The sequence below is a fragment of the Microcaecilia unicolor genome, chromosome 3 (genome assembly GCF_901765095.1).
Source record: "Microcaecilia unicolor chromosome 3, aMicUni1.1, whole genome shotgun sequence".
NCBI lineage: Eukaryota > Metazoa > Chordata > Amphibia > Gymnophiona > Siphonopidae > Microcaecilia > Microcaecilia unicolor.
In genome coordinates, this window is record NC_044033.1 from 76,200,221 (window position 1) to 76,225,585 (window position 25,365).

General features: G+C 52.1%; 1 protein-coding gene across 1 annotated transcript in view; it reads right to left on the bottom strand.

Annotated features, from left to right (window-relative positions):
• The window catches only part of PPP2R5A (protein phosphatase 2 regulatory subunit B'alpha), a 346,604-nt gene extending 323,363 nt beyond the window's left edge, over positions 1–23,241 (bottom strand). The window contains exon 1 of the mRNA XM_030196067.1: positions 22,217–23,241. Within this exon, the coding sequence (XP_030051927.1) occupies positions 22,217–22,364 (148 nt within the window). The 5' untranslated portion in view covers positions 22,365–23,241. The remainder of the gene's footprint in view (positions 1–22,216) is intronic.
• Between the last annotated feature and the right edge of the window lie 2,124 nt (positions 23,242–25,365).

The following is a 25,365-nucleotide window of genomic DNA, read 5'->3' on the forward strand; positions in this document are numbered from 1 at the left end:
CCTGCTTAGATAATCGGCTTGCACGTTGCTCTGACCTGCAATGTGAGCTGCTGACAGGGCCTGTAGATGCAGCTCGGCCCAGTGGCAAATTTGTTCGACCTGTGCAACTAGAGCTCTGCACTGAGTGCCGCCTTGTCGTTTTATGTAGGCCACTGCTGTCGTGTTGTCCGACATCACTCGGACAGCCAATCCTTCCAGGGTCACTTGAAAGGCCAGAAGAGCCAGAAACACCGCTTTCAACTCCAGGCGGTTGATAGACCATTCCGACTCGTCGGGCGTCCACAGACCCTGGGCATGCTTCCCCTGGCAATGTGCGCCCCAGCCCTTCAGGCTGGCATCTGTCACCACTAGGCACCAATCGGAGAGCGCCAGCGGCATTCCCCGCCGCAACATGCTGTCCGAGAGCCACCACTCCATACTGAGGCGGGCCGCAGGGAGCCAAGAAAGTCTGCACTGATAATCCTGAGATACTGGAGACCATCGTTGAAGTAGAGAATACTGTAGAGGTCTCAGGTGCGCTCTCGCCCATGGCACCACTTCCAAGGTGGCCATCATCGATCCAACAGCTGGACAATGTCCCAAGCTGCGGGCGGGGCATCCTCAGGAGCAGACAGACCTGATTCTGAAGCTTGCACCGCCTTTGCTCGGGAAGAAACACATAGCCCGAGGCTGCGTCGAACCAGGCCCCCAAATATTCTACAGATTGCGAGGGGGTCAGGTAACTTTTGGCCATATTGACGACCCAGCCCAGAGATTGAAGGACTGAAACCACTCTGGCTGTAGCTAGATGACTCTCTTTTTCTGATTCTGCTCTGATGAGCCAGTCGTCTAGGTACAGGTGAACCCGGATACCCTCTCGCCTGAGAAAGGCAGCTACTACCACCATTACCTTGGAAAAGGTTCGGGGAGCTGTGGCGAGGCCAAAAGGCAAGGCCCGAAACTGGAAATGTTTTCCCAACACCGCAAACTGCAGAAACTTCTGGTGCGGGGGCCAAATTGGTATGTGCAAGTATGCTTCTTTCAGGTCCAGAGACGTGAGAAATTCTCCTGGCTGTACCGCCGCAATGACAGAGCGCAGGGTTTCCATGTGAAAATGCTGCACTCTTAAGGACTTGTTTAGCTCTTTTAAGTCCAGGATCGGGCGAAAAGACCCGCCTTTTCATGGCACCGCGAAGTAAAAGGAGTAGCGGCCTAGACCTTGTTCGGCAGGAGGCACCAGGGTCACAGCCCCTATCTGGCACAGACTGTGCAGAGTCTCCTCTACCGCCGCCCGTTTGGCGGCAGAACCACATCAGGACTCCACAAACACGTCTCTCACCGGGACACCGAATTCTATTCAGTATTCGTCTCTGATCAGGTCCAAGACCCACTGATCTGCAGAGATTTTGGCCCACTCCTCGAAAAAGAGGGAAAGTCTTCCTCCGATGACAGGAAACGAGGAGGGGGCCGGCGCACCATCATTGAGAGGTTCTCCCCTGAACTCCAGGCCTTGAACCGGCAGCTGCAGAACGTTTGTCCGAGCGAAAGGAGTATCTCTGCTGAAAGCGGGCATGCAAAGTGAACCCAGCAGCACGCCCTGGGCAGTACCTTCTAGCTTCACGGAAGCGAGGTCTGTAAGAGGAGTGGACTGCCTGACCCTTAGAGGAAGGCTTCGGCCTATCTTCGGGCAAGCGCTGAGGTTTGGAATCCCCCAGGCCTTTAACAATGTTTTCCAGCTCCTCACCAAACAGGAGAAGGCCTTGAAAGGGCAACTTCACCAACCTTTGCTTAGAAGCAATGTCCGCCGCCCAATGTCGTAGCCAAAGAGTGCGGCGAGCCGCCACTGCTACAGCCATTTGCTTAGCCAAAGCTCTGACCATACCATAAAAAGCATCAGCCAAAAAGGACAAGGCCGACTCCATCCGCGGAGCCACTTCAGATAAGGTCTCCGCTCCATCACCTGGCTGTTCCACTGCCTGCTGTAACCAAGCCAGACAGGCTCTAGCAGCATAACAACTGCATGCAGACGCCCGAACAGTGAGACCTGCCAAATCAAAGGACCGCTTCAGGGGAATTAGCCCTTCTGCGTTTATCAGGAGGATAAGAAACAGGCAAAGCTAACTCCAAAAGGGCAGGATCCACCGGGGGGGGGGGGGGGGGGGGGGGGGGGGGAGGCAGAGGGTCCGAAGATCCCTGTGGAATACCTCTTTTAAGCATGTATGCCCTATGCAGCATTAAAACAAAATCAGGGGAGAAAACCGCTCCCTGACCGCCCGGATCCTGCACAGGGCTATCAGCTCTATTATTAGCCTCACTCAGAGGAGCCCCCACCCCCCCCCCCCCCCCCGGATTCAGGGCTCTCCGTCACAACGGAGGCCGCGCCATTTGGAAAATCCAAAATGGTGTCCGCTGCCAGCTCAGAGCGCGAAAGATCGCTGCTCCCCATGCTCGGGCTGGCTCTACCGTCTGTACAGCACGAATTACAGAGCCCCGCTGCTGATTTGTGCTTGCCACATTTAGAACAGCGCTTTACAGTCTCCGCAGCCATCGCCGAAAACGGCAGTAAAATTCAAAAATGGCGGTTCAAAAACGTCCCAATCGCGGGCCCACCCCGGAGGAGTCAGAAGGTAAAATTATGTATCATACCTGATAATTTTCTTTCCATTAATCATAGCTGATCAATCCATAGACTGGTGGGTTGTGTCCATCTACCAGCAGGTGGAGATAGAGAGCAATCCTTTTGCCTCCCTATATGTGGTCATGTGCTGCCGGAAACTCCTCAGTATGTCGATATCAAAGCTCCATCCGCAGGACTCAGCACTTAGAAAATTACACCCACAAAGGGACACTCTGCCCAGCTCACCACCGCCGAAACGGGGGAGGGGAATTAACCCAGCTCATCCCCACACAAGTGGGGGAGGGGAATCCGTCCAGCTCATCCCCGCGAAGCGGGGGAGGGACACCACCCCACCGATGCGGGGGGATCTGGCTTATCCTGCAACCGCAACCGCGGGAGGAGCTGACTGACCCTAACACCGCCGAAGCGGGAGGGGTACAAAGCTGCCCTACAGCCGCACGAAGCGGGAGGGAGCCCCAGCAGAATTTAGGTCTCAATCCAGCCCCGTAAAACAGAGGGGAGAGGAATGCAGCAGCTCACTGTAACACAAAATCATCTCAACTCCTGAAGAATCCAATTGAAAAAACTTGAACACGAAGTCCTCCTGAACAGGAACTGAAGACTAAACTTGAACCTGAAATGCAACCAGAATAAAAACAGTACAGATATCTGGGAGGGGCTATGGATTGATCAGCTATGATTAATGGAAAGAAAATTATCAGGTATGATACATAATTTTACCTTCCCTATCATCATGCTGATCAATCCATAGACTGGTGGGATGTATCGAAGCAGTACTCACCCATGGCGGGCCATAGAAATCCCTGACCGCAACACTGAAGCTCCAAACCGGGCCTCCGCCCGAGCAGCCACAGTCAAGCGGTAATGCCTGGAGAAGGTATGAGCCGATGCCCAAGTTGCCGCCTTGCAAATCTCTTCCAAGGAGACAGACCCGGCCTCCGCCATCGAGGTCGCCTGAGCTCTAGTGGAGTGAGCCTTCAGCCGGATAGGCGGCACCTTCCCCGCGGCCACATAAGCCGCTGCAATGGCTTCCTTGACCCATCTTGCCACTGTAGGCTTAGCAGCCTGCAGACCCTTACGAGGACCTGCAAACAGGACAAACAGATGATCCGACTTCCGGAAATCATTGGTCACTTCCAAGTATCTGATGATGACTCGTCTCACATCTAGATATTTGAGAGCAGAGTACTCCTCTGGGTAGTCCTCCCTACGAAAGGATGGGAGGCAAAGCTGCTGATTCACATGGAAGCGAGAAACAATCTTGGGCAGGAAGGAAGGCACTGTGCAAATAGACACTCCTGCCTCAGTGAACTGCAGAAAGGGCTCTAGACATGATAGCGCCTGCTTTCAACGTCAGGTTTTTCAGAGATGCCCTCAACAAGGGTTCAAAAGGCGGCTTCTGCAAGGCTCTTAGCACTAGATTGAGATTCCACGCAGGTACCACTGAGTGCAGAGGAGGGCGCAGGTGATTAACTCCCTTGAGAAAGCGCACCACATCTGGCTGCGAAGCACCTTTCAGGCAGCCCCTGAAGCAAGCCAGAGCCGCTACCTGGACTTTAAGGGAACTGAGCGACAGGCCTTTCTCCAGACCTTTCTCCAGACCTTCTTGCAGGAACGCCAACACTGAAGAAATTGGAGCAGTGAAGGGAGAAAGGGAGCCTGCCTCACACCACGATGCAAAGGTACGCCAAACCCTGGCGTAAGCAGTAGAAGTAGAGCGCTTCCTCGTTCTCAGCATAGTGACGATGACCTTGTCTGAGAAGCCCTTCTTCCTCAGACGCTGCCGCTCAATAGCCAGGCCGTAAGACCAAAGGGGGAGAGATCCTCCATCACCACGGGACCCTGATGCAACAGGCCCTGCTCCGCTGGCAGCCGCCGAGGGCCGTCCACTGAGATTCTGATCAAGTCCGCATACCAGGGACGTCTGGGCCAGTCCGGACCCACCAGGATTACCCGGCCCGGATGCTTTGCCACCCGGTCTAGCACCCTGCCCAACATGGGCCAGGGCGGGAACACATAGAGAAGCTCCTGTGTCGGCCACTGTTGGAGAAGAGCATCTACTCCCAGAGATCGAGGGTCCCGTCCTCTGCTGAAAAAGCGCGGCACTTGGCAATTGGCCGATGACGCCATCGGATCTAGGCTCGGCTGGCCCCAGCGCTTCGTGATGTCCAAGAACGCCTGAGCCGATAACTGCCACTCTCCGGGATCCAAGGTATGGCGACGGAGAAAGTCCGCCTTGACATTCATGACTCCCGCAATGTGGGCCGCCGACAGCTGTTCCAGGTTCGCTTCCACCCACTGGCATAGTTTCATGGCCTCCTTGGCTAGAGGGGCGCTCTTGGTACCTCTCTGGCGATTGACATAGGCCACAGCCGTGGCATTGTCCGACAGGACCCGTACTGGCTTCAACGCCAGTACTGGGAGAAACTCCAAAAGCGCCAACCGAATGGCTCTGAGTTCCAGGAGGTTGATAGACCACTTTGCCTCTGCAGGAGACCAGAGCCCCTGCGCTGTCCTTCCCAAGCAGTGGGCTCCCCAGCCCGTCAAAGAGGCGTCCGTCGAAACGACAACCCACTCCGGGGTCAAAAGAGGCATCCCTGCGGACAACTTATCTGTCCTCAGCCACCAGCTCAGCGCCTTGCGCACCGCTAGGTCCAAGGGAAGGCGCACAGCGTAATCCTCCGACACTGGAGTCCAGCGCTGCAGCAGAGAGAGTTGTAGTGGTCTCATATGAGCCCTGACCCAGGGCACTACTTCCATCGTGGCCGTCATAGAGCCCAACAGCTGCCCATAGTCCCGAGCCCGAAGAGAAGAGGCTGCTAGGAACTTGTCCACCTGAGCCTGAAGCGTGACAATCCGATTGTCTGGCAGGAACACTCTGCCCACTTGGGGGTCGAATCGAACTCCCAGATACTCCAGGGACTGAGTCGGGCGCAGCCGGCTTTTCTCCCAGTTGATGATCCACCTCAAGGAGCTCAAAAGAGCAATCACCCGGTCTGAAGCTCTGACGCACTCTCATAAGAGGGGGCTCGGATCAACCAGCCATCCAGATAAGGATGGACTTGTACTCCTTTCTTGCGTAGGAAGGCCGCAATGACCACCATAACTTGGAGAAGGTCCGCGGAGCAGTAGCCAACCCGAAAGGGAGGGCTCTGAACTGGGAGTGTCCTCAGAACTGCAAAACGCGGAAAGCGTTGATGAGGAGGCCAGATGGGAATATGCAAGTAAGCTTCCTTGATGTCCAAGGATGCCAGGAACTCCCCTGCCTGCACTGCCACTATAACAGAGCGGAGAGTCTCCATTCGGAAGTGCCGAACTTCCAAAGCCCGATTGACCCCTTGAGGTCGAGGATAGGCCGGACAAAACCTCCTTTCTTAGGTACCACAAAGTAAATGGAGTAACGTCCCTTGCCAGGGTGATCTTCTGGCACCGGAACGACCGCACCCAGGCGGATCAGATTGTCCAAAGTCTGCTGCACTGCCACAGCTTGACCGGAGACTTGCAGGGAGAGTGCACAAACCCGATTCTTAAGGGTCGGCAGAACTGTAGCTTGTAGCCGTCTCTGATGACTTCCAGCACTCAAGCGTCTGAAGTTACCCTGGTCCACTCGCCCAGAAACGAGGATAGGCGTCCTCCAATCTGCTCTGGGCCATGCACCAGCGCCCCGTCATTGGGTACGAGACCCTGGGGGAGGACCGGAGGAGGCACCTCCGGGACGGCGGTCTCTGCGAAAGAAATGCTGCTTGGGGGAGGAATTCCTTTTGATGGAAGAGGGGGCAGAGGAGCTCGACTTGCCCGGGCAATACCGACGGGCTTCTTGAAACCGTCCTTTGGAGGAACCGGGGCAGGCACCATTGGCCCAATCCCTGACCTCCGGTAACCTCTTGCCCTTAGACGTGCCGAGATCAGTCACAATCTTGTCCAGCTCGACCCCAAAGAGAAGCTTGCCTTTAAAAGGCAACTTAGCCAGGCGAGACTTGGAGGCGTGGTCAACAGACCAATGCTTCAGCCAATGCCACCGCCGTGCAGAGACTGTCTGAGCCATACCTTTAGCCGAGGCTCTCAAGACATCATACAGTCAGCCTGCCAAGTAGGCCAAGCCCGATTCCAGGGCTGGCCAATCAGCCCTCAAGGAAGGATCCGAGGGGGAAGCCCACTGCGCAAGCGTCAGGCACGCCCTGGCCACATAGGAGCCACAAATTGAGGCCTGTAAACTTAAAGCAGCCGCCTCGAAGGACGACTTTAAAGCCGCCTCCAAACTCCTGTCTTGGGCGTCCTTTAGGGCCGTGCCACCTTCCACCAGCAACGCCGTTTTCTTAATCACCGCAGTGATTAAAGAATCCACGGTAGGCCCAAAAAAGGCCTCCTGTTCACCTTCAGGCAGAGAATAGAGGCGGGACATAGCCCTAGCCACTTTAAGGCTCGCTTCTGGGAAATCCCATTGAGCCAAAATCAAGGTGTGCATTCATGCACATGGAAGGTTCTAGGGGGGTGCTTAGTCCCCCGCATAATGGCAGAGCCAACAGAGGCTGAGGGAGAGACGTCCTCCGGAAAGGAAATCTTCAAAATGCTCATGGCCTGCACTAACAGGTTGGGCAAATCCTCTGAGCGAAAGATCCGTGCTGCAGAGGGTTCATCCGCTCCATCCGAGCGGGAATCCGTCTCCTCCAAGGAATCCCCAAAGGACCATTGGGAGAACTCAGAAACGCTGCCCTCATCTACATCAGAGGAGACCGAGTCCTCTAGGGCCTGGAAGTCCACCCGAGGGTGTTTGCTTCCGAAGGCCTCAGCCCCTTGATCAGAGGGGGGAGCCGGGGCAGCGTTTATCATAAGAAAAGCCTGATGCAGCAGCAAAAAGAACTCAGGGGAGAAACCCCCTAGACTGTGCACTTCTGCCGTCTGGGCCACGGCCCTAGACGCACCCTCAACCGGCGCTCGCAAGAGCGGGGGAGAAACTTGCTGCGCATCCAAAATGGCGTCCGGCACGAAACTCCGAGGAGCCGCGTGGGAAGAATGGCGCTTAACTTTCGCCGCTTTCTTGCCGTCGCCCGAATCAAGGGCGACCATAGCATTAACATCTCCCAGCTCGAGGGCGGCCCAAGAAGAAGCAGTCCGAGCAAAGTGGCCGGCCAACATGGAGTGGGCGAGCAGCGGGGGATGGGCGCTTATGGCGGGAAAAACCGCCGCACCGGAGGAAGAACCGGGACACTGACCGGATTCCAAACTGATGCCCACCAACAAAGGCGATTCAGGCTTTGAAAACCCCCACAACCCCGCTAGATACACACACGCGGTCCGGGGAGCGAATCTTCGCGCCCTCGTCCTCCGACGCCATAAGCCACGTGGAGACCAAACGGGGAACCCCCTGCCTGCTATAAAAAGGTAAAATTACCTGCTTCTCGCTCCGAGCTGTAACAAACTGGTGTCCCAGTGAGCAGCTGCAATAAACGTTGATATAAACTTTGAAATAAACACCCTTAAAGGACTCCAAATTTTTTTTTTTTTTTTTTAAAGAGAGCCAGCGGGAGGGGGGAGAAAAGGAGGGACCTGGCACCACCAGGTTTGCACTTGCTCAAGAAGAGCCCTCAACCCCAGGTACTCAACAAAACCTAAAGATTAGGCTTGGAGACCTGGCCAGAGCTGCTGCTGCTGTGTGTGACCACCACCTGCTGAGACAGAGAACATACTGAGGAGTTTCCGGCAGCACATCACATATAGGGAGGCTAAAGGATTGCTCTCTATCTCCACCTGCTGGTAGATGGACACAACCCACACACCACCAGTCTATGGATTGATCAGCATGATGATATGGAAAGGGCTAACCTATTTGCCTTTAAAGTGGGCACCACCTGCCACAACACCCCTGCTACAACTGGCAAAAGCACAGGAGCCACCCCAGGTAGATTTTCTGAAGGAGCTTGAACAAGCTGCAACTACCCTGCTGGGGAGATAGAGAATACTGAAGAGGCAGATGGAGCTAGCTGGCCATGAGGCACTATGGTTATGGACACAACCCACTCGTAATGGATTCATCTGCTTGATGACAAGGAAAAGTACATTACCAGTTACTCTTCATAATTAAAGCCACTCACACTTTTTAGGTAAGCCAATGGATTCCATTTTTAAACGTAAAGTTTACACTCCAATAGCAGCTCAAATGTTCAAGTAGTTATACTCCCCCCCCCCCCCCGGTCAGGATACAGGCATTAATTAGGCTTATCTATCTATTACTACACCACTCCTTTGCTCTACATTTTTTAGACTTAAAAATATATACAGGAACATAACTATCCAAAATACTTTGTTACTTCACAGTATACAATGTTTTGTGTATTTATGCCAACTTAGTACCACAGCTACTCATTTCTCAGGCTGTGTAAGATATCTCAAAGCACCAAACATATGCTCCAATACAGCTTTATAAATTCAGGAGAGATCATTTTTAAAGCCAGCCCAGTGACTCAGTGAAGATACAGCATATTGCCACGAGTAAAACTTGAGGTCAAGCCAACTTCTGGACCACTCTTCTGCTCCTTGTCCACCTAGGTATACTAGGAAGGTAGAGTTCAAACCCCCTAGGTCTTATGGTACATGGGGGGATTTGCAGCTCTACCGCAAAATACCACACAAAAATTCCATGACATGCTATAATCAACGAACTGGCAGGTTACTGCTGCATTAAAATCACTGCAGTAATGTGCAGCTCAATGATAAATGTCACCTATCCTGTCAGTGCCTGAGTGGTGACCAGCTCAGGCACTGACAGGAAGGGTGCCATTTAAAAATAAAATCCAAAAACAAAACGTACCAGATCTCCCTCCCAAACCTAATCCTGCGAGGCCCTCCTCCCACTCTCCCCACAATTAAAATATTACCCTGGTAGTCTAGTATCCCCCCCCCCCCCCCCCCCCACGTTTCCATGTCTAGTGCCTCATCTCACCCCAAAAATTCAGTCCTTGGTATCTAGAATGCCCACTTGCTCCTGCCTCCAGTACCAACAGTGGACTAGGTTATGAAGAAAATATAAAAAAATAAGAGGGAAACTCCTTGGCAGTTGTGAATAAAATCTCATAGCACTATAAGCCATAAACCAATGAAGTCTGGTTCGAGAAGCTCAGAAACAGAAGGCCCTCTCAACCCAAAAATAAATAAATAAATAAAAAGGAGGGAAAAACTTAAAGTGGATAACTGACTTTTTTAGCAGTAAATTCTTACTTCCTCTATGGTGCTTTATCAGGTGGGGCTACATTTACATTTTAATACTGTACACAAAAGCAAGAACTAACCCAGAGCTTCCTAAACTATGGATCAGGACCCCAAGTGGCATCACAAAACTGATGTTTAGTGTCATGACCTGGGTGAGCTGTGCATGCATAGGCACATCATTATTCTGCACCAGGGTGGGGGGGATTTTTTTTTGGTCTGCAATCCTGGGGTCACAGCCACAAAAAGATTGGGAAGCACTGAACAAACTAAAACCTTAGTTTATGGCGATATTACTTGAGAGTGGAGGAGTAGCCTAGTAGTGCAGCGGCCTGTGACTGCAGTTCCTTATGACCCTGAGCAAGTCACTTAACCCTCCACTACTCCAGGTACAAAATAAGTAGCTACTGATAATATGTAAACAGCTTTGGCTGTAACCCAAGAAAGGTGCTATATCAAGTCCCCATCCCTTTCCCTTAAGCCAAATCCACAGACCAGCATTCATAGGCAGATGATCAAAAGCCCTGCGCTGTTCCAAACAGCACTCTAAAAATAGCGCTGGAACAGCACGGGGCTTTACCGCACCTAGGATCAGAGATAATTGCATGCAAATTTAAGCACACAATTCTCTCTGATCAAGGGGTAGAAGTGCAGGAGAAATCCTCCCGCACTTGACAATCCTCCCACACTTCTTTGACAGGTCTGGGCTGTCAAAAGCCCAGACCTGTCAAACACAGGGGCTGGAAGTCCATGGGACCACCAGACCCCAACTACCCCCACCCCAAGCCAAGCGAAACTGGGGGCAGGAGGTCCAGCGGACCTCTGGTCCCTCCCACCCCCCCAACAAGTTCAGGGGGGCTGGAGATCCAGGGGGGATATCCAGCCCCCTAACCCCCCCCCCCATAGCATCCCTCAGATGTCCATAGTGGCCCAGTGGCCCATGGGTCAATACCCCCCCCCCCCCCCCACCTGATGGTGTAGCGGCCCTTCTCCACCCCCCTACCTTCAGTTAGAGGAGAGACACCGCCTGGAAAATGGTGGTGCCCTGCCCAGTGCATCCTGGGCAGGGTGCCGCCATTTTCCAGGCGGTGTCTCTCCTCCGACTGAAGGTAAGGGGGGGGGTGAGGAAGGGCTGCTAGACCACCAGGTGGGGAGGGGGATTGACCTGCAGCCCACTGGGCCACCAGGGCCATCTGAGGGATGCTGGAAGGGTTAGGGGGGACTGGAGACCCACCAGATCTCCAGCACCCCTGAACCTGTGTCGGGGGGGGGGGGGCTGGAGGTCCGCTGGACCTCCGGCCTGGGGGGGGGGGGTCGGGTCAGGGATCCTGCGGGAGGGCTGCTGCATTGGGGGGAATGGGGGACTAAAGGCATGTAAATGCATGCTGGACAGGGCTTACCATTCCTCCCCAATGGTCTGCAAACCCTAACACCAGCTCCAAGCTGATGTAGGGTTTGCCGCAGCCAGTGCGCCAATCTTTGGCACACTGGTCATTGGGGATGAATAGGTTTAGAATGCATTTGCATGCTAGTTGCATTCAGAGCCTGCGAGCACACTGTTTCACATGCTTGGGGGCTCTGATTGAAGGAGTGGAACGCCGGTACTACCTGAATACTACTGAGCAACAGGACAACCTCATGTTTTGTGCCTACTGATGGACTTTTACTTATGCACTCTACCTCTGCTTTTGGCTGTTTGGCCACACCTTATTACTGCACTGGACATTTGTGCCTTATCCAGTTTTACTGTTTACTAACAAGACAAGTTTGCTGTTTACTAATGTACAGACAGAATGCAGGGCTATTAGATATATAGCTTGTAACAGTAGTTTGCAAGGCCTATACAAGACCAGCTTGCACGTAGCAACGCCATCTGAATAGGCGACCTTGGAGGGTGCTGACACCCCCTGCATTCCTGAGCCGCACCTTATCTCCTGTGCTAGAAAGGAGCATTGTGTGTGTACAGAATAAGCTGCTAAGTTTCGTTTTTCTTGCCAGTATCATTTCAGTGTTATGACGTGTGTACGTACTGGGACTACAATTTTGTACTGTAAGAACTACAAATGTTTACTGCGCATGACAAGTATGACGCGTAAGGGGCCAAATGCGCAGGCCCAGTAGGGAAGTATAAATGTAAGCGTCAGATGATTTATGACACACAGTGTCCCGAGGCTACTCGGTGCTGTTCACTTGCTAGCAATAAAGTTGCCTTGTTTGGAACCAAAATTTGCCTTTCGTCTCCTGATTTCCCACCTGTTTCATTGGAGATCCCAGATGGGACAGAAGTAGAAAGGGGAATCGGATTATATTCTTCCCCTCCCCCACTGCAGTCGGATCGGGTCATCGATTCCCACCCGAGGAGGTGGTGAGTGGCCACCGCTGATTTCAGCGTCCATCTCCCGGAGGAGGGCCGATCCACTCCGCCTGACTGTAGAGGGGGCTGTGTGGTTCCGACAAGGCACCTTTTTCCATTTCAGGGAGAAGCGCACGACGGCGCGGCCTGCGACCCCGGCGGACAGGCGAGTATACTCTACGTAGTGACCGGCCCAGTAAGGACCGAAGAAGAGGCGTGATCACCCTCTTTTAGCCAGTGACTAATACGGACTATTGGTATCCGACTAGGTCCCGAAACTCACTAGGCTCCGGCGACGAAACCGAACGGCGAACGAACGGGGGGGTTTCTTGTGGCGTATGAAAGTGTGTGAGTGGGCTTGCAGTTCCAGGCCGGGCGACCGCGTCCTGGTCAGGCCGAGTGTTGACCCTTCTGTGTCTGGTGGAACGAGACCCCTTACTCCTCCACCTCCCCTTTCCCCCTTTGTCCGTCACCTGTCCTTTGGCACTCAGGTTAGGATGGGCGGGGGTGGGTCTTCACCGTTAGATTTAATGGCGGAACACTTTAGCGAAGTGTTCGACCTAGATAAATGTAGCAGGGCCGGGATGATACAGAGATGTCAATTTATGTGGCCAGGGCTAGGAATTGCTGGATGGCCCCCGGAAGGGTCATTCGAGTATGAAAAAGTGGCGGCGGTCATGAATATTGTTATAATTGAGGGAAACCCCGGCTGTCCCGAGGACATTCCATACATAGAAGCGTGGTTGGATGTAGTCCGGGATCCGCCGGCTTGGGCCCAACGGAAGGTAGAAAAGGCCGCCCTTATGTTGGTAAAGCAGAGAAAAGGCCGGAAAACCAAACTTAGAACCCTGCCGACCCATGCCTTCGCTCTCCAAAGCTCGGCAACCGCTGCCGTCCCGAAGGCCGCAGGGACCGCCCCCATACGGCCTACCGCCCCTAGCACTGAAGCCACTGAGACCACGCCCCCTGCTACCAGAGTCAAGGCAGGAACTACGCCCAGTACTACCAACACACTTTCTAGGAAAAAACCCCCGAAGAAAACCGCAGGGAAAGTTCAGGGTTCGGCCGAGAAGAAGCCTCCAAAAGCCCCGATACTTGCTACGGCGGAGGCATACGAAGACGACATTGCGCCGCCGCCCTATGCTCCTATGTACCCTGACCTTACGGGCCTAGCAGAAGGCCCCGCTGACGCCGAGACTTCCGGGTCAGAGTCGGATGCCGGGGAGACGTCCCGCCCAGCCTCACCTGAGTCACCTGGCCTCGCAACCACACGGAAGAGTACACGGGTTGTGAAGAACATTACTCGGTTCCCCCAATCGAGTCCGCAACAGGCCCTTCCGTCCAGCCGAAAAGGGGGAACCTCTCACTTATTCCCAGTCCGACAGTCCACCACCTATACCCCTAACCCGGCAGAGGGGGGGGGCCAGCCCATCGAATCAACAGTCTATAGTCACGTTCCCTTCTCAAGTGCCGATTTGTATAACTGGAAATTCCATGGGCCGTCCTACGACCAGAAACCCGAGCAGCTGATAGAGCTGGTGGAAGGCATTATATACAGCTACAATCCAACTTGGGCCGACCTTAGGCAGTTGAGCGCCCACATCCTGACCTCTGAAGAACGCCGCCTTTTACAACAAAATATGGAGCAAGCCATCCGGGATGCGAATCCGGCCCATGCCAATTTACAGAACCTACTAGAAACGGAGGCACCCATCGCTGCCCCCACGTGGGATTACCGAACCGCCGAGGGCCAAACCTTTATCCGCCGATACCAACAGGCGTACCTGGCCGCCTTAAAGAAGGGGAAGCAGAAGGTTACCAACATGGGAAAAATCCACAGTGTAGTCCAACAAAAGGACGAAAGTCCAGGGGACTTCCTTGAACGACTTATGGAAGCATTTAGGAGGCACAGCCCGATAAATCCCGAGGACCCTAAGAACCTCCCAACCGTGGTTATGAGTTTTGTTAGCCAGTCAGCACCGGATATACGAAGAAAGCTACAGAGAACGGAGGGGTTCGAAGGGATGAGCCTAAGCCAACTGAAAGCTATAGCTGATCGCGTATTCGGATATCGCGACCAGGAGGAGAAGGTGGAGGCCCGGAAGGAATCGACCAGACGGATGCGGGAGAAGGCAGATGTATTGGCTACGGTGCTGGAAGAACGAATGAGGTCTAGACCAAAGGGGAGGGGCAGGAGAACAAGAGGAACGCGGTCCCCCATAGGGCGTAACCAGTGTGCAAATTGTCGACAAGAAGGACACTGGTGGGCTGATTGTCCAGAGGAGATACGGGACAACCCGAGAGAAGAGGAATCATGGGACCGGCAGAGAGAGGAGGAGACCGGCGACCGCACGGGGGCCCCTAGGCGAGGCCGGGGAAGGGGCCGAAGAGAGAGAGGACGGGATGACCGGAGGGAATGGCAGATGGCTGTGGACGCTACCCGAGACAGCACAGCATGAAGAAACCGGGAGGGCAGAGTCCCCACTGACCCTCTGGTGGAAATTCGGGTGGGGACAGAATCTATGAAGGCCCTACTAGACACGGGGGCCCAGCGATCTGTTATCACCACTGCCATAGCCCCAGCCACGAAAGAAACTATACCAATTGTGGGAGCCTCCGGGAAATCCCTTGCGGCCCCCCTCCTCAAAGAGCGCCAAGTCCAGATCGGAGGGACGATGGTGTCCCATCAGTTCATACACATCCCTGGATGCCCGGTCCCCTTGATTGGTCGAGACCTACTCTGTAAGCTCCAGGCCACCTTGAAGTTCAAGACTACGGGTGAAGTGGAAGCTCGCTTTGAAGATCGGCCAGTGACACTTATCTGTCCAGTAAGAGAAGAATGGAGACTACACGTTCCCCCAACTGTAGGACCCGGCGACTGCCGTTACGACAAGAACACCCCTTTCGCCCAGCAGAGGCGAGCCATAATGGATGAAGTGCCTGATGTATGGGCAGAATTGAACCCCGGCGGACTGGCCGTTAACGCTATCCCCATCTGGATTGAGCTCAAACCAAATGCTCAAGTTGTCAACCAAGGACAATACCACATCCCCTATGCAGCCCGGCATAGTATGCATACACATCTACAGAAACTCCTTCAACAGGGAGTCCTTAAACCAATCAGATCCGCATGGAACACCCCATTGTTGCCCGTTAAGAAACCAGGAACATCCGAGTACAGACCCGTCCAGGACCTGAGGAAAGTCAACAACCAGGTAGCCGACATAGTTGCCCTCGTACCAAATCCATACTCCATCCTAGCCCAAGTGCCATCTCAGACCAAGTGGTACAGTGTCATTGATTTGAAGGACGCCTTCTTTTCCATCCCTCTTGCTGTCGACAGCCAAAAGTTGTTTGCCTTCACGTGGGAAGACTTGCAGACGGGAACCAAGCAGCAATATACATGGACCCGTCTTCCCCAGGGGTTCAAGAACTCGCCTACCCTCTTCGGCGACCAACTCGCCCAGGACCTGAAGACGTATCAGGACGAGTATGGGCCGGTCGTCCAATACGTGGATGACCTGTTGGTGGCCCGTGAAACGTACACCGAATGTGCTGAAGCTACACTCTACCTCTTGAAGACCCTGGAAGCCCAGGGGTACCGGGCCAGTCGCAAGAAGGCGCAGATATGCGAGATCGAAGTCGAGTATCTGGGGTTTCGCCTCCGAGAAGGAACCCGAAGGCTCGGTATCCCCCGAACCCAAGCCATCCGCAACCAACCCACTCCTGCAAATAAGAAGGAACTACGGGCACTCCTCGGAGCCGCTGGATATTGCCGCATTTGGATTATCAATTTTGCCATCCTGACCCACAGTTTGTACGCCAAACTGAAAGGACCTGAACTCGAGGGCCAAAATCTCCAGTGGGAGAAACACGAACTGAAAGCCCTTCAGGACCTCAAGGAGGCCCTTGTGGCCCCACCAGCGCTCGGACTGCCAGATGTGACTAAGCCGTTCTACTTGTTCATCGACGAAAAGAAGGGATTGGCACTTGGAGTCCTTACCCAACTGGTCGGTACCTGGCAACGCCCTGTAGCATACCTCTCCAAGAGCATGGACAACGTGGCACGAGGATGGCCGGGCTGCCTACGAAGCATTGCGGCTGCTTGTCTCCTGATACACGAGGCCAATAAACTCACGTTCGGCCAAACACTTTTTGTGACCACACCCCACACCATCCGCGGCCTACTCGAGAGCCACGGACCCAGATGGATGACCAACTCCCGATTGGTCAAATACCAAGCCCTCCTGTGCGAAAATCCGGAGGTGCGGATCCTGGACACGACCAACCTCAATCCTGCCACCCTCCTTCCGGCCCCTGAACCACCACTCCACGACTGTGAAGAGGTAATGGCCACTGTGCACTCGAGCAGACCTGACCTGAAGGATCAACCCTGGCAAGGGGGCATCACCCTTTTTACCGATGGAAGCAGCCAGGTGATAGAGGGAATTCGAAGAGCTGGCTATGCGGTGGTATCTGAGGACCATGTGATCGAGGCTATGGCTCTGACACCCGGAACATCAGCCCAGAAAGCGGAGCTAATCGCCCTCACCAGAGCCCTCCTGTGGGCTGAAGGAAAAGTTGTCAACATTTACACCGACTCCAAATACGCTTTCCTCACCCTCCAGGTGCACGGAGCCTTGTACAAGGAGAGGGGATTTCTGACAGCTGAAGGGAAAGGACTTGCAAATGCCGCTGAGATCTGCCAGTTACTCGAGTCGGTATGGAAGCCGAAGAAGGTGGCTGTGATGCACTGCAGGGCCCACACTGGAAGAACGGACCCTATCGCCCGGGGAAATCAGCGGGCAGACGACGCTGCAAAAAGGGCAAGTCAGCTCCCCTACTCCTCTCACCCTCCTGACCCCGTACTCGTCGTCCAGCTCCCTACGGAGACCCCTATTTACACCCCCCAAGAAACGGAATGGGCCCAACAAGAGGGTCTACAGTCACGCAATGGCTGGTGGATACTACAGGATGGGCGCATATGGATACCCGAAGCCTTGGCCTGGACGGTGGCCAAGGAGGCGCACGACCGCACCCACCTGGGAAGGGACGCCCTGGGGCGCTTACTTGAGAAGACCTACTACATCAACAAACTATCCCTGTGGACCAAAAACGCTTCCAGCCGATGCGCGACTTGTGCCCGGAACAACCCTCGAACGGGGCCCGGCCCTATGCCAGGACATGTTCTCCGAGGCACCAGCCCTTTCCACGTGTGCCAGATTGACTTCACACACATGCCCCCGGCGCGCGGCTACAAAGCTATCCTCGTCGCCGTGTGTACCTACACCGGATGGATTGAAGCCCAGCCTACTAGAACGGAAATGGCTAAAGAAGTTACCTCCCTACTGCTTCATCAAATCCTACCCAGATACGGCCTCCCCAAGCAAATAAACTCTGACAACGGCCCCGCCTTCGCTAGTGAAGTAACACAACAACTCAGTACAAGGCTGGGTCTCGACTGGAAGTTGCATTGTGCCTGGAGACCCCAAAGCAGTGGAGTAGTGGAGAGGGCTAACCGATCCCTGAAGAACCAGCTAGCCAAGCTATGCCAAGAAGCAAAAGCCAAATGGCCCGACCTGCTTCCACTGGCCTTGCTGCATCTTAGGTGTACCCCCAAGGCTACCGGCCTTACTCCCTACGAGATGATGTATGCTAGGCCACCACCACTACCCTCCTTTCCCGACTCCTTGCAGATACAGGGTGAGAGTTCCTTAGTGAAACAGATGAGAGCCTTACACCAGGTAGTGCAAGACATCCAGCAGTACACTGAAAGAGTAGCTCCCTTGGTCCTCACCAATCCTACGCACAGGTTCAGGGTGGGAGACGAGGTCTGGGTAAAAGAGTGGGATGAATCTGACTGCCTAAAGCCAAAATGGAAGGGGCCCTCCCTTGTTCTCCTAACGACCTCCACCGCTGTTAAAATTGCAGGAAGCCCAGTGTGGATACATTGGACCCGATTGAAGCCTGCTGCTCCCACTAGCAGCTCCCTGAAGCGTTGGACTGCGCACCAACATCCTGACGCTCCATTACGGCTGACTCTAAGAAAGACGTGAACCACCAGATTCATGCCTGCCCAGCAACAGGAACTCAGTTTCTGGACCCACTGCGTTTTTGGCTCTCTCTTTATCGCAGCCATAATCGTGGGCCTTATCATCTTCTTGCTGCAAAGGCTCGGATACCTTCCACCGCATATATGATGCTGAGCCTACTACTACTCCTCCTTTGCTCAGTCCCGAGCTATTACCCCTTGAGCCAGAACTGTACTGAATGTTTGCGCCTCGTGCGCCACCGTATAGAGGGAGGATATCACCTAGTCACTACCCTCATTCACCAGACGCAGCCCCCGGAAGGCGATTGCCAGTTTCTCCCGACTTGTGCCCTCATCACTCCGAATGGCCTCCAACAGTTCCACAGATGCCTCCAAGGAAATCTCACTATCTGCCACAGCCCTACCAAACCAAGATACTACAATGTCACCCTCAGCGTAGGACTCCCTGCGTATGTGGCCGGACCTCCGGGAGTCGAGGGAGATGGCATTCTGTATTACATTAATTCCACTCGTATCCTTGTCGGTGGCATCCAAACTGTAGCAACCCTCACCTTCGACGTCTGTGCCGCCATGGACAAGCACCCTTGGTCTCGCAAGTGTGGTAGCCAGAGTTGGCGAGAGGCATACGTTAAGGACCACAAGTATGTCTGCCCCTTCAGTCCAGACATGAGATGCTGCTCCCCGTGGGTGTGGCTCCCATGCGCCGGCGACACTCGAGCCTCGGGCTGGGACCGAGTATGTGCTTATACGGGAGGAGGATATGCCGGATGCGCCGGCCTGGGCGAATTTCGTCGAGGTTCTGGTAACTATGTGTCCCTAGACTGGCCCATCCGAGGACACGACATGCCCTGGAGAGGAACGTGGGGCCTCGGCATTGACGGCGGAGGAATGGATCCGTTGACATATATTACCATATATCAGAGTCTCGAAACGAAGCCTCCTACGCACTACCAGACTACTGTTGTCGGCTACCAAGACGTATTTGATGAAATTGCTCGTGCTGAGCAGACCGAGACTAAATTCCCCATTTCCCCAGAAGCCCGAAATATGTTCCTCAATTTGGCTGAAAACATCGCCCTCTCCCTCGGAATTGCAAACTGTTTCGTCTGTGGAGGCACCGACATGGGTGAACAATGGCCCTGGGAAGCGAGAGAGATCCGACAACACACATGGGATGCACTCAACACCACTAACATTACCTTTCCCCAACGGCCGAAGCCGTACGAATGGGCCCTGAGAACAAATATCATAGGTACCCTCTGCGCTAGTCGAGCGCCATCGAAGCGTTACTCTGTACCAGTGGGAGACTCTGCTTGTACGGGGGTTCTTCAGTATAATGGCAGCCGGACGACCTGGTGGCAAACGGACAACCTGCCCGCCCCGGAGCCTATCTGGACAGAACCCACCTTGAACACGACATGGACATACGGAGGGAACGCCTCCCTCAAGTGGGTAGCCCCGGCGGGCTACTACTATATCTGCGGACGCAGGGCCTATGAACAACTCCCGACCCGCTGGTACGGTACCTGCCTCTTGGGCACGGTCCGACCTAGTTTTTTCCTTCTGCCCATACAAGTCGGCGAAACTTTGGGTATCCCCCTATACGTGGAAAAGGGGCCTGATAACCCTACCCGACGAAAACGGTCTTTCCCAATCATCAAGCCCAAAGTCCAGATTGGAGACTGGAAGGACAACGAGTGGCCGCCTGAACGTATCATTCACTACTATGGACCGGCCACATGGGCTGAAGATGGTACATACGGGTACCGCACCCCTATCTACATGCTAAATCGCATTATTCGCCTACAGGCCGTACTCGAAATCCTCACTAACGATTCTGCCCTGGCCCTCAATATCCTAGCTCGACAGAACACTAAGCTCATTACCGCCGTCTACCAAAATCGCTTGGCTCTTGACTACCTCTTAGCCCAGGAGGGCGGGGTGTGTGGCAAGTTTAACCTCAGTAATTGCTGCTTACAGATTGATGACCAGAGCCATGTCATCAGGGAGATAACTGACCGGATGGTCAAACTAGCCCACGTCCCCGTCCAGACCTGGAACAGTGCCTGGGATTGGACTTCCTCCCTCACCAGCTGGCTCCCAACCTCCGGGAGCCTGCAAGGCCTCCTCGTCATGGGTGGCCTGTTCTTGCTGTCTTGCCTAATAATACCTTTGTCTCTCCCCTTAGTTTTCAGGTGTCTCCGCTCCACCATGGAAAGCATCGCTGACCGCCGTGCTGCTGCCCAACTTATGGCTCTCCAGATGTACTCCCCCATTCCCCAGTCTGATGAAGCTGACGATGAAGCACCTTGTGGCTGATGTGCACTTTGAACCCCCTGAGTCACTCAATGGGCCATCACCCTTGTGCCAGCAAAAGACCGGCTACAAAGGGGGGGGGATTCCACTAGGGGCCCTCCGTCTCAACCCCGGCGAAGCAACCAACGGCTGCGCAAGGGCTTAGGGCTCGCTTGTTGCCTCCCTCGCTAACTATCCTTGTCCTTTCTTTCCTTTTCAGGGTTCATGGAGGTGATACTCTCCACCAGAATGGATGTTCAAGTATCAAAAGGGGGGAATGAAGGAGTGGAACGCCGGTACTACCTGAATACTACTGAGCAACAGGACAACCTCATGTTTTGTGCCTACTGATGGACTTTTACTTATGCACTCTACCTCTGCTTTTGGCTGTTTGGCCACACCTTATTACTGCACTGGACATTTGTGCCTTATCCAGTTTTACTGTTTACTAACAAGACAAGTTTGCTGTTTACTAATGTACAGACAGAATGCAGGGCTATTAGATATATAGCTTGTAACAGTAGTTTGCAAGGCCTATACAAGACCAGCTTGCACGTAGCAACGCCATCTGAATAGGCGACCTTGGAGGGTGCTGACACCCCCCTGCATTCCTGAGCCGCACCTTATCTCCTGTGCTAGAAAGGAGCATTGTGTGTGTACAGAATAAGCTGCTAAGTTTCGTTTTTCTTGCCAGTATCATTTCAGTGTTATGACGTGTGTACGTACTGGGACTACAATTTTGTACTGTAAGAACTACAAATGTTTACTGCGCATGACAAGTATGACGCGTAAGGGGCCAAATGCGCAGGCCCAGTAGGGAAGTATAAATGTAAGCGTCAGATGATTTATGACACACAGTGTCCCGAGGCTACTCGGTGCTGTTCACTTGCTAGCAATAAAGTTGCCTTGTTTGGAACCAAAATTTGCCTTTCGTCTCCTGATTTCCCACCTGTTTCATGATCACAGGGCGGTAGCAGACGCTAGTATGGCGCTAACAGCCTCTAGCGTCTGCGTTTGCTTCTCATCATCAGCCCATCAATGCATAACAATCTAGGGCCCTGTTTACAAAGGCGCGCTGTTTTTAGCATGTGCTATAATTAGCATGCGCTAACCGTGTTAACGCCCATAGGAATATTATGGACCACCTTTGTAAACAGGGCCCTAGGAATGTGAAATCTTAAGTGGCTTGCCCAGAGTTATAGTAAGGAGCTGCAGTGAGAATCGAACCCCAAGCACTAACCATTAAGCAACTCGTCCAGTCATCACCTACAACTTGGATGTCTGGAAATAAGTGCTTTCAAACAAATGAACACAGCAAGCACAATTTTTATTATTTTTCTTTATTAGCGACAGGAAAGCAATGAACTGATGCACTGGGTGCACCAGAACAAAATATAACAGTACTCCAGCACTGGGTGCACCAGAACAAAATATAACAGTACTCCAGATGAGCCCAGAACTGAAGAAATAAGCCGACATACCCACCGCCCGAACAGAGACAAAAAACACCATCAGTTTGGACACAACCAAATGTGTGCTCCAATTACAAACAGCTGACACTATATTACAAGAGAAAGGCCAAGAAGAGCCACGAGGGTCAAGAGAGGAGGAGGAAGAGCCCAACACAGGTGGATCCCACAATATATATATATTTTTTTTTTTTTTGGGGGGGGGGGGGGTGGGCGGCGGTTGTTACCTTTCAGCTGCGGCAAAGGCGCGAGTTCCACTAGGTTATCCTGGCTCCGGAACTGCGAGGAACTCTGCGAGCGCCTCTGTCTCTGCGCCTTCCGAACCGATTTCCGGGTAAAACCGTCCACTTTCTCCGCTGCCGTGACGGCCGACATCTCTTCTCCAGGGTCATATAACCATCCACATGAGAGGAGGAGGGCAAAAGCCCCAGAGGAAACACACAGTTGTAATTAAAAATAACCCGATCCGTGTTTAAAACCAAGCATGGAGGCGGGATAAAAGTTTGAGTCTCAGCTTCAGGGGACCAAAAATAAAGCAAGATAAGTATTTTCTGCTCAATCAGAGACCACCTGTACAGCACTATTTTAGTCGAACACTACAGCAGAGACGACTTACGAACATCTTGGGGGGGTGATTTAAAAAAAATAGCAACTTTCACGCAGTTCCTCTATTTCCTTTCAACTTTATTTCATATTTTATTAATAATTATTTCGAAGACGAAGACACAACATAAAAGGACATTTTAAAAAATGCAGGCACGGTGACACTCACTACCAAAACTTCAGGGCACCCGCACCACAAAAATGAGGGCAAACTTACGTAACAAAAACCCTCTCCACGCACGGACGGGCGTGCACGCCCCTAGTTTGCTTTCACGAATGTATTTCAAAAAAACACAACTTTGGGGCGGAAATCAAAGGAAACAGCGTTCCAAATAAAGTTCGTTAGCAGCTGCTATGACGGCGGGGCGTCTACTATATAGGAGGACTTGTCCAGTTCCTTGGTCGCCCTACGCGTCCTTAAGTTCTCGCTCCGAGTTATGACGGCAGCACAAAAGCGTCAAGCTTTCAGCGTCCTGCTATCCTTCCCGCTCTGGCCTTCATAGAAACGCGAGCTGGGAGGGTTAGTGTTATATTTTTCGCTTCTTTACGCTATTTAGACCCTCTCCTCGATTAACTAAAAAAAATTGAACCCCTTTTTCCTCAACTTGAGAAAGTAATCATTTCATTATTACTATTATTTTAAAAGAAATTAGTAGCTGCCGAAGGCTCCTGTGATTGATTGATTGACCCAGCAACCAATCAAATGCCAAGCAACAGAGCCATTAAAAAAAAAAAAAAAAACCCCTCTCATCACAACCGCTAGAGCTCTGGAAACCTAAAGTGAGCAAAAAAAGGACAGAGGCGGCCGCCAGCCAGAGACTGCCAGTAAAAGAGAAAAGAAAAAGAGGGGTGGGAGCCTGAGGAGCGATATTCCTGACGTCAGAATAAAAAAGATTAACCTAGAAAAGAGAGGGAAAAAAAAAAAGAATAAAACAAGCCAATCAGAAATAGAGGACAGGAAGATTGGCGCCTTGGCGGGCGACTTCCGCCAAATTTGTTGTGATGGAATTCCGAGGATTTTGTAAAACGTGACTGAAAATGTTGCAAACCAATCAGCAGTTGTCTAGTAGTCTAATTACCGAAGTAACAGGTGCAATTTATAGTTTGAGTTTATAGGTGAATGAGGAAGTAGTAAGTACTCTTTGTAGGAACAGGTTGGGGAGCAGAGGTGGGTGGTAAGGGAAGGAAAGAAGCAACCATTAGGGTTGTTTGTTAACCTGCTGTGAGCTGAGTTGGGGAGAGGGGGAATCTAGAAAGCAATCTAAGAGCTGGAAGAGCCACTATTATCAGATTTTATCAAAAGGGAAAATGCTCCTCTTGCCCTCAGTTTTTCTTTTGGTTTGGTCAATTGTGAAGCGCTGCGTACGACTGGTAGCGCTATAGAAATGATTTATAGTAGTAGTCAGTACATATTGTGAATAAATGGCTTTGTCTTTAAGATAGAATCCAATACAAAATTTTTCAAAATGGATGTGGAAATAATAATCACTTATAAATCCCTGCCAAAATTTTCCACAGTCAAAAATGCATAATATATTTAGCATAAAGTAGTAGTCGTCACAAACTCGCTTTGGACTAGGAAGGAAAAAGGCCTCAAAGAGCTCCAGGATATAGCAAATCCTATAGAGCTAAACCGATCATTACGATCAACTCTTCATCATTGGCCACCAAAAAACCTTCCAGGATTGCTTGAGTTTGGCCGTACCAAAATGTAGTTTTATTTCAAAAAAATATTTTTTACATTGGTTATGCATACTAGTGGTGCTAATAAGCTACTATAGTACAGGCTCAACCAACAGAACTGCAATCAACCAACTACAACGATATGCCATGTAACCGAGAAAAAAATACCAACACTTATCTTTTCAGTAGTATTCACTAACAGCAATGCAATCTCCTCATGCTGTGTTGAGCAGATTGCCCCCTTTTTTTTTTAACAGATGTCCCCAAGCTGACGATGGCTGAGTGAAGCTATGTGAGGAGAACACATGACTTTTTCAAAAGTTGCCCTGTCACCGAGACCCTGAAGCAGCCATAGCGCGAAATGCTGGCCATCGTCGGCTTGGGGACAGGAAAGTCATTGTTTATGATACTTTGAGTGTGCTGCGGCAGCAAAGAAAGCAAATAGAATGTTAGGTATTAGAAAAGGAATGGAAAATGAAAACAAGAATATTATAATGCCTTTGTATTGCTCCATTGTGCGACTGCACCTTAAATACTGTGTGCAGTTCTGGTCATTGCATCTCAAAAAAGACATAGTGGAATTAGAAAAGGTACAGAGAAGGGCGATGGAAATGATAAAGGGGATGGGACGACTTTCCTATGAGGAAAGGCTCAAACGGCTAGGACTCTTCAGCTTGGAGAATAGATGGCTGAGGAGAGATATGATAGAGGTATATAAAATAATGGATGGAGTGAAACAGGTAGACGTGAATTGTTTGTTTACTCTTTCCAAAAATACTAGGACTAGGCATGCAATGAAGCTACAAAGTAGTAAATTTAAAACGAATCAGAGAAAATATTTCTTAACTCAATGTGTAATTAAACTCTGGAATTCGTTGCCAGAGAATGTGGTAAAAGCAGTTAGCTTAGTGGGGTTTAAAAAAAGGTTTGGATAGCTTCCTAAAAGAAAAGTCCTTCAGTCATTATTGAGGTGGACTTGGGAAAATCCACCGCTTATTTCTAGGATAAGCAGCATAAAATGTATTCCATATCATCAAGCTGATCAATCCATAAACTGGTGGGTTGTGTCCATCTACCAGCAGGTGGAGAT